Here is a 15,241-nt window from a genome sequence, read left to right as displayed (position 1 = left end):
CCCCAAATTCTTAATCTTATGTGTAAATCATATTTAGAAGTTTTTTTTTATTTATTTATGGTATTGTAATGAGTTCCATTTTTCTTGAGGCCAACTTTGTTTTGTCCTGTAAGTGATAAATGCTTCCCATTAATTATCATCTAAAGGCCAGCTGTAGTCATTTCCTTGTCATGGATCTTTTTAGAGAGGAACTAGAGCAGCCAAGATGAAGAGAAATATTTTCCACGAGTACATTCTTAGTATTCCCATCCAGTCAGGAGACCATTTTAGCTACTTATTAAGACGTCTCTTCTTCAGCAGATTCTAGTATTTGTACATTATCAGAGTGGGCCGATGATATTGTGAGATCCCGATTACCTAATACTATAGATTGAAAAACTGGCATTCTACCTACAGTGCTGCAAAAACATTGTTCCTTCCTGTACCCACCAAATACTGATGAAAGAAACCTTATAGGATGAGCTTATCTCTCTGGGAATATCCAAGCTCTGATAAAGCCCATTTGGCTTTAGCTTTTGAATTACCCAAACACACAGCTCTATGAACCAACATTCCTTGTGTGTCACACTGGTAGGCTGGATTAGTAGTGAAAATAAGTACAGGGGACTGTAACTTTTTTTGTTAAAAAAAAATAACCCCCAAATAGTTAAGTGAATGATTAGGTAAGTTACTACATATGGTCCTTTACTATTTTAGAAATATATTGAGTCTATTTTTCCAATGAAGGGAAGTGGTCAAATATTTTTAATTCTTTACCAATGTGGGATAGTCTAACAAGGCTGATTTAGAGCTATTGAGAAGATAATTATGTTTCATCCATCCAGGTCTCTAGTCATTCCTGTGCTTCTGTACATATTTGTGCTCTTATCCATACTTACATCAAAAAGCAGGTCTATGGTTTCCTTATATTATTTAAACTAATTTGGTTCCTACATAATAGTCATTTTGAAGTAAATGAACTTAGGTGCAGATAGGCTGAATAGTTTTTTACACCAAAGTGTATTCCCTTTCTATTGAATATTTGATTATTGGTGAATTCTAAAACCAAAGACTAAAGCTGACCCTATTGGTCACCTTGTCCAAATAGATTTTTCTAACCAGTTCATACATTTGTTATTTATAATAAAATCTATCTTCTTATCAAATTCTGGTGACCACCAGATCAATAAGGGCTCTCAGTAACCACTATTTTTTATGTCCAGTGCTGTGTGTATGCAGAGGAGAAAATATGAATTCATTATGATTTTAATAGTATTATATTTCAGTCATGTGCTGGGTGCTATGAGACTGTTATTTCAACAAGACTCATTCCATGAAAATTTGGAATCTAAAATTAGAAATGAGAGCAACTAGGAATGGATGGTAGAGAGAGCAGCTCAGTAAAGATCAGTTACAGTGAGAACGTAGGATTACCAAACCATTTTAGGGCTGTTGTAATCATATTCTGAGAATTTAAAAGTGGACTATTTTATCTGATATTGCTATTCGTTGCCTTCTTAGTATATTCCTTTCCTTCTCTGAATATTTGTGTTTATGTTTGTGTGTTGCGTGTGTGTATGTGTGTGTGTGTGTGAGAGAGAGAGAGAGAGAGAGAGAGAGAGAGAGAGAGACAGAGAGAGACAGAGAGAGACAGAGAGAGAGACAGAGAGAGAGAGAGAGAGAGAGAGAGAGAGAGAGAGAGACAGAGACAGAGACAGAGACAGAGACAGAGAGAGAGAGAATATTGAGAATATAAGCCTAGGTATGTGTAATGGAAGTTGATCAGATTAGCCTCTTTAACTTCATCAATTTTTACATTTTAACAGGGTGAATTTAAGGCAGAACATTTTAGAGAGCATTGATAAAAGCAGAATAAACTACTTTTTTGGGAGTCTTTTCTTGAGTCAATAAAGTTTATTTCTTGATACAAGAGCAAACTTTTAATTCTTCTTTTTTGGATGATTTATGAATCTACATGACTTAAACAGTGGATGTGGGTTGGGTGAATGGGTGACTTTTACTTTTTAAATTTTTTGATACTAGAGATTAAACCTAGAGTCTGGGTCATTCTTAGCAAGTATTCCATCATTGAGTATTCTACCCCCAGTTCATTAGATGAACAGATTAATTCATTTACCCAAGTATTTTGTATATCTATGATGTGCAAATATTGGGATCCCTGTATTTTTAGGTCGATATTCTGAGGGATCTTCTAGCCAATTTCTCTTCTGGATGGGAGAATTGCAACTCCATTAGTTACACTGGGAATAGTGGGAGTGCTAAAATGGTAGGCAGATTATTGATGCATATCCTCTGACTTCCTCAACTAGTAAAGAAAGGTAATCACATGCTATCTCCCATAGTTACCATGTGCCAGTATCCATTTTCATTTTTTAGGAATGGTGATGAAGGAATTGTTAATTTATCCCTTTCCATGTTGTTTTCATTTCTGCTTTGAGTAAGTTTCCCTATAATTTCCTGTGAAATTGAATTACCCCCTTCTAGTTGTGAGAGGTGGCCTTCTCCTCAGCTCAGTAGTCCAGGAGATGTAATCTCTGCAGCAGAAGAGAATTTAGGGCAGTATTACTCCACCCCCTGTATTATAGAATGACCCTTCAAGGTCATTCTCATAACACAGCTAGAGGCTAGAGTAGGAAAGGACATTTGGCTTTCACAGTTTTATTCCCTCTGTGTGACATTAAGGGTAATAGAGACCCTGAGGTTAGAGGTCCGGAATTTAACTTCTTCATTGATTATGTGACATTGAAGGATCACTCCAATAAGGGTCTGTGTGTAACTGGGTTACTATTATCTCCTTAGCTTTAATCACTAGTTATTGAGTTCTACGTAGGATGAAAATTGCTTTTCTTTTTCTTTTTTCTTTTCTAGTCCTGGGGCTTGAACTCAGACACTGGGCACTGCCCTTGAGCTTTCTCAAGGCTAATGTTCTATCACTTGAGCCACAGCACTACTTTTGGCTTCTCTGTGTATGTGCTACCAAGGAATCAAACCCAGGATTTCATGCATGCTAGGCAAGAACTATACCACGAGGCCATGCTCGAGGCCCTGAAGATTGATTTTTAACAGTAAAGGATAGTATAGATGTAATTGTACTGTTGCTCTATGAATTTCACAACATGATGATAATTATTCATAGTATACACTTTATTTGAGGGTTTCACATAGATGACAGAAGGAAAGTTCTGTGAACAAATGATGGGAATTTGAATCCCTGCTCTTTTGATTCTTAGTGGAGTGCTCTAGGTAAGGCAACTTAATGTTTTTGCATGTGTTCCTTCACTCATAAAATGGAAGTATGAGATTCTTATTTCATGAGTTTGTCTTAAGGACTCTGCATCAATAATTGTACTTAGAAGTCTGCAGGACATTTTGCTGGTCTCATTAGGTGTATCTTTAAGTTCTTGTCAGAAGAGACATTCTTCAAAACTTGAATGTTTCTTTTTGAGGGGAGGGAGCAATGAGGACTGTCGGGGTTTTTAGTCCTTCTTGCCTCCTGACCTTCAAGAGGGACAAGGAGACCACGCCTGACTAAGATGAGACCGAGAAAGGTTAGGGCTGACTGATGGCCCACACCCAGCCCTCCCTCACCAGAGGGAAGACACTCAGAACGCGCCAGGGAGACTCCTTAAAGCAAGACTCGTTTATTGGGAAAATACAATGGGTAGGTATAGGATGCAGGAGCCTATTAGCATAGAGGTTGGCATGGCAGGGGGAGGTAGGTGCTGTCCGAGAGGGCGGCGGGGCCAATCCCAGAGGTAGAGGTAGCCTTACTTTACATCACAAATCACAGCCAAGCCTTCCAACCAGGTGACAGGCAGGTTGGATCCCAAGACCAGGAAATGAGCCCATTTTCCTCATGTGATGTGCCCCACAGAGGACACCATTCTTTGCATGTGTTATAAGGAGGAATTAAGTCTATCCTCTTATTACTGAGCGACTAGTTCCAGATATGTGTCATGTAGTCATTTAATTGCTGAATTGTTGAATAAAGCATCATGAAGAACTTGTAGAACAGAATTTTTAGAATAATATTGCTTATATTGCTTTAGACAACCTATTTTTAATTGATCATTTGGCATAGAAAAGAAAATGGGAGTATTAGAAACACATATTCATGGAGATTTGGTGCAGGTTCCTGATCTTACGGCAGGATGATATATGAACAGAACTAGGCTTCTTTGTGTTTCCAATAGACAAGGACCTTGACAGTATTCCACTAAGAAAAATTCTGTCTGCCATTACAATATCAAGGTTAGTCATTTATGTCATTATTCACCAGGGGGTGAATAATGATGTGTATAAATCAGAAAGTTTGTTTTTCTGTTTTGAGAAGTCAACATTTTATAGCAGACTTATTTTAAATGGCTATCCGAATGACAGCATGCTCATTCTCATTCTTTGAGGGCCCAGATTAAGTAGATACAGCTCTTGTCATTATCATTTTTCTCTCTTGCATTGTGGCTTAGAAAGATTAGCTAATTTGTCTGGTAGCATACTGACAGTGAGCTATTAAGACAAGAGCCAAAAAGACAGTGATGAAGATGTGACTGGACTTTGTGGAGGATAAGGAGCATCTGAGATGGGATGGTATAACTGGACAAAAATCCTGGGCTCCATCAGTATTCAATATTGGGTTTCAAGTGTGCATGTGAAACATTCCTAATAGATTCAGGACTTGGAAGTTTTGCCTTGTGAACAAAATAAAGACAATTAAATGTTCTGTGTATTTTTTCTTTTAAAATAGTGAGTTGATTAAAATTATGTTTTGTTTGACTAGAGGTAGGAAATAAAAATATAATGAATTGTTTTGATGTGAATTGGCCAACTTTCTCTAATGTAATTGAAACTCTTTCCACTCATGCCTTCACAAGTGGTAAAAGAAAAAAAAACTTCTCTTGTTCAAAGAAAGCATAAAAATCAAGGTATTAATAGCTCAGAGACAACACCCTTAAAATATTTGATTGTTTAATTTAAGCAATCAGTAGATTGGCTTATCTTTCAAAATTACCAAGATATTAAAAATAACTTGGTCTACTTGTGAAAGGACAATTATGAGATTTACTAGCCCATATAGGAAAGGAATGCATGAATTCATAAAATCTTCATTTCCATATTGCTTCTTAGTTCAACAGCTATGCACAGATCTTAGCTAATTTCTCAAATTTTCATATTCTTGCCTATTCTTCTGACTGGGAAAATGATGTAAATGATGGTGATACTTGGGACAAAACAGTTCAAAAACACAAACTACAATGGAAGTATAAGGGGAAAAGTCAACTCTTTGTTGCTCACTGAATATAAAACACCACAGTTTTTAACAGTGATCTAAAGAAAGAAACCCTTTCCATCTCTGAAAGCTGGCATTGCCTGTTTTGTTTCGTTCTTTAAAAGCCTAAGTTGATACTGCCATGTCAAGACATAAAGGAAAACCCCCAACAGCAGTTGTCATCTGCTTTGTCATTTGTCCCCTTGTCAAACACTTCTCCCCTCTTGCCTGTATATTGGTTACTTCTATAACAAAACATTCTCACTTCTTACAAATCTGTATAGAAGAGTCAGTCACACACAAGGTTTGAGAGCACACAGTCTCATTCTGGGTGTGTATTTTTGTATTGTTTGACTTTTTGGCACAAGGCTACAATCTGGGAGAAGTGTGACAGAGTTTGATTGTTTGAATTTACTTCTTTCTAGTATTATCTATATTACATGCATATATTAAACTCAGGCAATGACATCTAGAGAACTTCTTACAAATTCATATTCCTAGGCTTCAAATACAGAGAATCCAAATACTTCAAGTTTTTGAGAGATTGTCAGGAATCTGCATTTTAAAACAAGCATCTCAGGTGAATCTCTCACATTTTCTTTAGAAAGATAAACACTGTAATCATCTATTTCAGTCATTTAGCATTTTCTAGTTCTCAAAATGCCTAGATATGCATATTCAGTTCTGCGAGGTAGAAGGGGATGATGATTATCTCCATTTTGAGGATAAAAAGGAGACTCTGAATTCCACAGTGATTTTCTCCAGGCCTCATTAGATACGTCTCTCTTGCTCAAGTTCTCCCCATACTCTCCTCAGTTGACCTTTCCTTTTGGAGGTTGACTTGCAAAAGGTAGTGGGCCTGTAAAGACAGTAGGTGCTATCTGTTCTTTTTTTTTTTTTTTGCTGAAGAATGAGACAAGTCTTCCAGAGGCCAAAGAAAGGGAAGGATTTCATTTGTGGAGTGTGAACATTTCCCTAACTGATTGCATTACCAGTGTGTGTGTGTGTGTGTGTGTGTGTGTGTATGAATGCACACTTACGCATGGTCATGAACATGCATGAGTGTCTGTGTGTGCTAGTGGCAGTACTGGGAATTGAACTCAGGGCCTCATGGTCTCCCTTGCCTCTTCCAAGGCTGGTGCTTGATCATTTGAACCATTCCTCCAGTTCCAGCTTTTTATTACTTAGTTGGAAATAAACGTCTTTTGGATTTGTCTCTTTGGCTTTGATCAGTGATCATGAGATTTCAGCCTCTTGCAGGGGAAAGCTACTAGTACCCAGCCACCAGATGATATCAAAGCATCACAATTGTTTCATCCACATGAACTTTTGAGAATGTATACATAAAGCTTTGCGTTGGGAGTCCAGTGGTGTGTGAGCATTTTCTATGCCTGTCTTCTTGTGGATTTTTGGAAATTCAAGAATGAATCTATCATTCTCATTCAGCCACATGATTGCCCAGGTATAGGACAGCCCAGAGGACTCCACAGGACATTTGTCTGTTCAAACACTTGCTAGCTGGCTACCCCATTTGCCCTGATCTACTAACTTCTACTGCCTAACTGGCAGCTTTGGAAATCCAGGCCCCCAGACACAAGAGAGTGCTGAGTGGTTACACTTGGTGATGGTTCTGGACTATCTTACACACCATAATCCCTATTTCAGCTGGACCTACCAGCTCCTGTAGACATCTAGATGGCTGCTGTACCTCCTTGATTCCCACAATGATATCCAGAAGCCTCCAGAGTCCACATTTTCCTCCACCTGTCTTAAGACTTCTCTTTTCAACCTACACCTTTCTCTGCTTTGAAGTCATCCATGAATCCTTTGCGGCTATCTTTGATGCTTACAGAAGCACTTGAGAAGAGACTTGTGAGGTTTGATGAGAAATGGAAAGGAAATTGTAAATATAGCTAACAGCCACGCCCACACCTTAACGCGAATCAAAGGTGTTTACTCTGCCCACATTTCCACAGCTTCTAGTGCTGCAGTTTTAACTAGGCTGGCTGCTGTGTTCCTGTGACATCAGCTGTCACCTCAATGCTTCTGAGGACTTGATTGCATCTCAGGCTGGTTGTCGACTGTCCTTGCCTAGGTCACTTCTTCAACCCACCTCTATTTCTGCCTTAGTGAACTTGCTAATTTTGTTTTTCTTTTTAAGGATCTGAGTCTGGTTTGTAGCTTGTCAGACAGAATCAAGGCATTCAGGTTCCCAGGTGGCTAGAACACTTGCATTTGTTCCAGAATGAGCTGAAGGTGAGGTCCAACATGGGAGATCAAGAGGTCAGGGCTGCTTATCTCAGCTGTCCACTTCCTTCCTCCCTAAGCAGAGGATGCTGCAGGCGCTTGCTTATTGGAGAGAGGGCCGAGTGCATTCTGGCAGAGTCCTCACCCTGAACCCCTTAGGTGCTTCAAGCCTCTGGTGGAGGCTTTACTGTTGGGGGGGGAGTGGCGGGGGGGGGGCGGAGACCGGACACAACAGACCCAAGCTGCAGTTCCCTTGCTCTGCCTCTGAAAATTCCTCATCCAAACCTCAATCACGTAGGATTGCGTAGAGAGGAGAAAAGGGGGAGCGACAGAAGACACAGAGAGGGGGGCAATTGGGGTGAAGCGAGGAGGGGGGAGGGAGGAGAGGGAAGTCTGGGAGGAGAGGTCTCAGGGACCCTAGAGCGCGCTCCTGCTCTTCCCAGCGCCTTTAGGAGCGGGACCCCAGCTCAACCCCACGAGTGCTCTCCCGCTGGAGGAGCTGTCCGCGACCCGCCCGCCGTCTCGGTGGCAGTGGCCTCTGCTTGGAGTTTCTGCGGAGCCACCCGAGCGAGCCGGCTGGCAGCGCCCGGGAGCCGGTGCAGCTCGGCGCGCTCCCGGAGCCGCGGCTCATGAATGGGACTCCGCCCTGAGCGCCCCCTCCCGGGGCTGGGGAGGAGGCAGTGGGGCGGGAAGTGGGGGTGGGGGGGGGCGGTTGCCCCGCAAGCCGGCGACTCCGAGCCTTAAGTTGGGCGAGTTGACCGCGGGTGGCACCGGCTTCCTGACCCGGGGCTCCTGAGTCTGGGTGCCGCTCCCCAGGCCCAGGGAACCCAGGGAACGCGCCCGGCCACCGCCACCTCCCGCCCTCGCCGCGGGGCGGCCTCGGACTCCCCCACCACCCCACCCCGCCCTCCCTCCGCTGGCCCCACCTGCGCGCTGGGCGCCACACCACGGTGGGCAGCTGGGATCCGGAGCCGCAGCCGCCGCCAGACGACGTCGGCCGCAGCCGGCTCCCGCCCCGCCCGGGCGGACGCGCGGGTGTTCGCTGCGCGCCGGTCACTCGCTTGGCCGGGATGGGCGGCGCGGGACTGAGTGGTCGGCCAGGCGTCGGGCGGGTCGTCCCCTTCTGACCGGTGCCTCCCGTGAGCTGCCCACCTGCCCGGGGCGCGCGAGTCCCGGGTCGGGAGGGGATGGGGGGCGGGGGGAGCCGGGCAGCGCGGAGAGGACCTGAACCCCAGCACGCCAGGGCACCCCCTCTTTCCCTCCTTCTTTCCTCCCCTGCCTCCCTCCCTCCCTCGCTCGCTCCCTCTGAGCCTGTGCGGAGACCGGCTCGGTGCGGCGGCTCCGGGAGGACCATGGCGGGGAGCTCCAGTTAAACGCGTGTGGGTGCCGCCACGCTGGAGAGGACACCTTCTCCCGCGTCGCTGCCTTTTGGGTGCAGGGGGCTCGTTTGAACGACTGAGTCATTCCCGATTGAGGATTCCCTCCATAATCACCCACCCTGCCGTCTCGTGCCGGAAGGCGAGCGGAAAGAACCAGAGCGCCCGCTCCCGGGACCCCGTGGATCGCCTCTCGCGGGTTTCTCCCGAGGGTGGCTTGGCCCTCGAGGATCTCCCAGCCTCCCTCCTCCCCTCCTTCCTCCTCTCCCTCCCTCCCCTCCCTTCCTCCCTCCCCCCATTGCCTCCCGCTCTCTTTGCAGCGCTGCCGGAACAGAGTCGCCCTCCAGCAGCTGGAAACAGCTGTCCCCGCCCCGCGCCCCGCGTCCCGCGCGCCCCTCACCCACACTGTAGCCACCCGCTCCCACTTTGCGCCTTTCGGAACCCCAGAACTCGGGCGGTGGCGGTCTCCCCCCCCCGCCCCGGGTCCCCGCAGCCGGCGCGATGCCTTCGGGAGACCTCACCCGGCCGGGCCGGACCTCCTAGACTCCAGACCTGCGGGCCGCAGGGGGCTCAAGGGCTGCCGGCCTCTGCTCTCCTCTCCCGCGGTGGGTGGCCCGATTTTTAAGCACCGTGGTGGGTTTTTCTTTTTTTTGCGCTCTCTCTCACTTTTTAGTATATATATATATATATTATTTTTTTAAACCGGGGCACTCTTGAGTCGCCTGCGCCCAGACTCTGCTCTGTAAACGGGTTTTCCATGTACGGACGTGAAGATTTACTTCGGACACCTTTCCGCGCTCGCTCCTCCGCCCCCACCGGAGCCAGGCTGGTTATTTTGGACATCTTTTTTCCCTCCTCTTCCACTTGGCACCCCGCTCGCGCTGTGACCCGACTCCCCACCGTCCCCTCTCTGGACGTGGATCGCTTTGGGGTGCAAGTTTGGGGTGCCCAGGACTACTTCGCAGGAAGGCCGGAGACCGCCCCGCCCCCGGCCGCCGGCGGCTGGAGAAGTTTACCTCCCGATTCCCACACGTTGGGATTTGTCACTGCCCAGACTCCGACTCACCTTGGCCTCCTCAGACACCACGAGCACTGCCGGCCCGCGTAGGCTCCTTCGCCCTCGGCCGCCCCGGCGGAGCGTGAGCTCTAGGGCGCAGTGGAGCCCGGGGCCTGGGGCTCTCGCTGAGCAGCTATGGCTGCGGCTATAGCCAGTTCCTTGATCCGACAGAAGCGGCAGGCCAGGGAGTCCAACAGCGACCGAGTGTCGGCCTCCAAGCGCCGCTCCAGCCCCAGCAAAGACGGGCGCTCCCTATGCGAGAGGCACGTCCTCGGGGTGTTCAGCAAGGTGCGCTTCTGCAGCGGCCGCAAGAGGCCAGTGAGGCGGAGACCAGGTCAGTAGAAGCCCAGACAGTGGGCTCCCTAGAGACCAGCACCTCTTCTCCCCATTTCTCCAAGCAGCTGGAGATGGCTCATGGACAGGGACCAGGAGTCCTTTCTAACTAACATTCAGGCCCATCCTCTTTCCCATTTGCAGACCTCCTTCCCGAGATCAACTACCTTCTAGGAGTGAGTTAACAGCTTCTTGTCCCATAGGCAGGAGAACACTTTCTGCTTTGACTAGTTCACAGTTTGACTAGACAAAAGTCATCTGTACAGAGGTATGCAGTCCCCAAACGCCAGTGTAGTTCTGAAGGGGAGTGAACACCTCATCCATCCATCCATCTGTCCATCTCTCCCTCGGTCCATCCATCCATCCATCCATCCATCTATCCATCCATCCACATACACACTCTATCCATCCATCCATCTACCTATGGAATACTTATTACTACCTACTGAAGATCCAAGAATAATTCAAGCCCTTTCCCATATCTCTCATAACAACACGTTAGATACTGAGTAAACATCAGGTAAGCCTCCATTTATTCTAGCAACACATGGTATTGGAGTTTCCAAACAATCCAGTCATTTTCTCATATGCTTATTGTATTTCCACGTGCATAGTCTTTCTCTTCCCCATTCTTTTCCAATGACTTTGATAGTTCCCACTGACTCTGCTTGCAAACTTTTCTGTCTGTGCACACTCACACTGGTAAGACAGTAAGTAAACAAGATATTGTCTACATTTTGGACATTAAAGAATTTAAAGAAAACTTTAGGTGGGTCAAAGATTTGCATGCCCAAACCATTCTCAACCTGAGTCTCTTCTATTGTCCTAGGCTCAAATGTTTGCTCTAAGGGAAAATGGGTAACTCAGGTGTCCAGATGATGGAATAGAGAAGTGTCCCAGCATGAGAGAATGAAAGCAAATTCCCAAGATCTGTGTTTCTCAGAAAGCAGTGATTCCTAGGGTGTGGCTGAAATGTGTATTTAAATTTGCAGATATTCTACCTTGAATGTGGACAGAAGGAATGAAAAGAATAGAGTGGACAAGGAAATTGCTTTGTGATAATCAGTTAAACTAGTTTTTATCTTTTTCTAGGAATGCAGTAGTGAGGCTGCCTTCAAGTGTTGTGAAAATTAGGAATTTGGGCTTAAAACTTGAAAGAAAATCATGTTTTATTTCCCATTGCTTCCTCATGACATTAGTCACTTTGTTAATGGGCTCATTTTTAAATGTTGTGATGACAATAAAGTTGTAAGTTGTAGGAGCAAACAAAAATAATTATGATTCCCCAAGGCAGGAACTACTAACACTTTGTTATGCTACATCCAATTAACATAACCTGTGCCTTTTATATATGAACATTTATATGACACTGAGTTACCTCTGCACAGTAATGGTTAAACAATTCATATTAGATGAACAAAATCCTTGATTTTGCTGTACAAGGTTCATTTGGAAGCCTTCCCTTACGGCTTATGAAGTCTTATTAGAACTTTCAGATTCTGAACTCAGTGCAATACTCACTTTGACTTCCACCTTAGAACTATGTTGTTGTAAGCTACTTGCGATAATTGTATGTTATTTTTGAGCTGATCTTACTCGGCTTCCTCAGTTAAAAAACAAGGTAATAAGAATAAGTGGATTGTGTTCTGGAATAGATGAAGTAAGGTTACTTGATATTTTGTTGAAGTTGATTTGCAAATGACCAGTTTGCATGGCTTAATTTTGCACGGGAGTGGAGAGTAGAAGAACTGTGTTTTTTTTTTACTTCTTTTGGTCATTTCCTTAGCATCTTAGAGAACAGGGAATCTCTGAGCTTGGTGTTTTCTTCTGTGTATATGTAATTAGCTTCTCCTTTTTCATCATCTATTTAGTGATCATCTTGGTAAGGAGCCTCCTGACTGGTAACTTCCTTTAGCTAACGTGTCACAGTAACAATCTGTCTGAGAGACAGCAGGGATTGTTAGGGCATGCCCAGTGCAAGAACAAGCAGGAATGCATTTGTACTCCCAGGACTTCAGAAGAATGGGAATATGGGATGTGGAAAAATTGGAGGGGAAGATGATAGTGTGCTATTATCATCACTAACAAAGCCAAATAATAAATCTGTTGATTTCGCTGTCAGCAACTATGATTCAGAGCATGGGCTGATCCTGCTTATAACGAGGTAGCACCTTCCATGTCTCAATTCCATGACCAATGCTTTAGTGGTTTGGGAAGAAGTTGCTGAACATCAACAAGTAAAATGAGAGCATCTGTGTTCTCAGTATAATGATTTTAGATCTATTTAATAACTGAAATATTCTTGAAACCACCAGCTCTTCTGAGCTAAACCTTAGTGAATGAACTACTACACATTGACTCACAAGTGGCTGAAATGGTGAAATGGAATAACATACCGTGATAAAAATTTCCTCTAAGTTTCTGTTATTGAGATCCACATTCCACTGATCAGACTTTCCAGGGGGATTCAGCTGAAGCTGTGAGACTAAACCAAGTGTTCACTTGGCAAGGCCAACTCATGTTTCTGATTGCAGGGCTGACGCAGTGAATGTTTCTCAAACTCTTTTCTTAGTTTACCAAGTTCTAATATATAGCATGCTGAAACTTTACCAATGCATCAAAGATTTAGCATGGTATAGGGGTTAGCTTTTCAAACCACAGAAGTCTGAATGAAAACATGGGGTCTGTAGAGGAACGCTGTCATGGCATGTGGTTCTAAGGGCCACACCATGTGATAGTTTGTGCTGGGATTGTGCAGCAAAATCCTCACCTGTATCGATGAGAAAGCACCACGTCTCAGTCAGTTTGTGATTTATCTGAGTTTACATGGCTAGATTATGCCAAAAAATAGGCCTAAGAACTAATTTCAGTTGATTTGTTACCACTGTTTATCACCCTTCTTGCAATATAATGAAGAAAACATGGGAAGTGGGAAAATCAAGACCTCTGATCAGAGTGGGGATCATTTTATGTTGTTTTTTCCTGACCATTAGTTAGATTCCTAACACCATTATCAATATTATTTATAATTATAATAGAGATATTGTAGTGTTGAAGAAGTAACTCATAGCAGAATGAGGTATATGCTAAGAAAGACAATTTGAGTTTGAAACAACTATTGCCAGGATGCTTCCTATATAACTGAATCCTCCAGTTAAGTCCTGTAGCCAGCACAGGATGAGTTATGTTTTTTGGAACCAAGTGGAGTGTAGCTCTTCAGAAATGAAATGTTGAAGCTATTAGAATTCCCAGGTACCACTGTACTTTCTCCATAGCTGGGACTGTAGGGTGTAACACCATGCCCAGCCATTGGCAAAGCTGGAATCTCTCAAACATTTTATGTCAGGGCTGACCTTGCATTTCAATTCCATAATAACTAGGAATAATGGCTTAAGCCACTGTGCTCTAGCTTGTTTGTTTGCTTTCTGACAAAATAGAATTCTGATAGTCATTTAGCTAATTCTTTATGCATGAAATTACTTATATGAGCCAGCCTAGTTAGACTATTTGCTTAAATGTTGATGTCACTTAAGTTTGAGTTTAATAAAACCTCACGAACTCCATGGATTGTTTTTACTTGCTTTATACTGAAGAGAAGCACATGTTCAAATGATTCACTCGAAGAAGATTTCTGTTTGAACTCACAACTTACTACAGGCAATGGAGAGTATTTATGATCAAGAAGAGTAAGATGGCTAGGCATCATGGATCATGCCTATAACCTTAGCTACTCAGCATGTTGATACCTGGAAGATCACAGTTCACAACCAGCATGGGCATAAAAGTCCCAGAAACTCCATCCCTAACATAACCAGCTCAAAGCAAAGCCTGGCTTGGTTTGAGTGGTAAAGTAGCAGCTGTGTGCAAGTAAGCCTATAAAGCTGTAAGCCCCTGAGTTCAAGCCCTGGTACTGACAAAAAATAAACAACAACAATATGGTAATAGGATGTACTGAGTTTTAACTTACCATTGAATTGTTGTATAAAGGGGAAGGGTTTCAATTAAACATGTGAACTTCTGAGTGCAATATTACTCCTTTCATTATTCTTCCCCCAACTCTCTCATACCCACCTAATCTTTCAAGTTTCCTTTTCACCTATGCACAATGAACATTATGACTATATTTGTCTGCCTTCCTTTCTATTTCTTTGTTCTCCCCTCCCTTAGAGTCCCACTCTCCTCTGACAAAACTTCGTCTTGGTATTCATTCTGTTAAACTGTAAGTCAGTTGGTAGAATATATATACCAGAATTCATTTAGTGTCTGTGTGGCTATTCTCCTAAGAACTAAACAATGTCCTTCTTCCTTTTTTCCAGTGAGAGCCTTTCTAGAAAGTGTAGACCTGTGTATTTGAAGTGATTTTTGTGTGCATATTGTTTTTCTTGTTTCTTTAAACCAAAACAATCAAACAAAAATCACTAATGTGAAAAAAAATCCCTCACCTGGAAATTCAACGTATATGTTTCATAATTTAAGTACTAGGTTTCATATACCTTTCTCTTCTTTTTAAAAAAATTGGTATTTTTGTTAAAAAAGATCGTCTTTTTGTGAAAATCTAACATAACTAAGATAAATCAGTGAAGTGATTGTAATTATAACAAATCTTGTGAGTTTTCATTTGTTTTTTTTCTTTATTTCTGCTGCTACATAGTTGTAGTTATTTATATTTCAATGTCCTTTCAATGTATTTTGGTAAGGTGTATAGAAGGTAACAGCATAACCATTCAACATTTTCCTGTCGAACCTCTTCCTTCACTCAGAGGAAGACAAATGTCATCAAAACTATAGTCTTCTAGAAGAAAAATGACAGCAAAGGTGAAGAATACGTAAACATGTGATCACTAGACTCTAAATGATGTTTTTTCCCCATAAATTAAAATATTTTTGTCACTGTGTAGATCAAAAATAAATTTGTCTGACAGGGACTATTTTATATTTATAGCTAGTCCTTTGATTGTATTT

At 43.4% G+C, this 15,241-nt stretch overlaps 1 protein-coding gene across 2 annotated transcripts in view; it reads left to right on the top strand.

Annotated features, from left to right (window-relative positions):
- Fgf12 (fibroblast growth factor 12) overlaps positions 1-15,241 on the top strand; it is a 339,473-nt gene that overhangs the window by 83,479 nt on the left and 240,753 nt on the right. The window contains exon 1 of one of the 2 annotated variants that reach the window (XM_090343950.1): positions 9,982-10,280. The exons of the other annotated variant lie outside the window; for it this stretch is intronic. Within the exon in view, the coding sequence (XP_090200076.1) occupies positions 10,082-10,280 (199 nt within the window). The 5' untranslated portion in view covers positions 9,982-10,081. Of the gene's footprint in view, positions 1-9,981; positions 10,281-15,241 lie in introns of those variants that run through there. 2 annotated transcript variants of the gene reach the window in all.

The sequence above is a fragment of the Megascapheus bottae genome, chromosome 1 (assembly GCF_031878675.1).
Source record: "Megascapheus bottae isolate mThoBot1 chromosome 1, mThoBot2.hap1, whole genome shotgun sequence".
NCBI lineage: Eukaryota > Metazoa > Chordata > Mammalia > Rodentia > Geomyidae > Megascapheus > Megascapheus bottae.
This window is presented reverse-complemented; position numbering and strand designations above follow the sequence as displayed.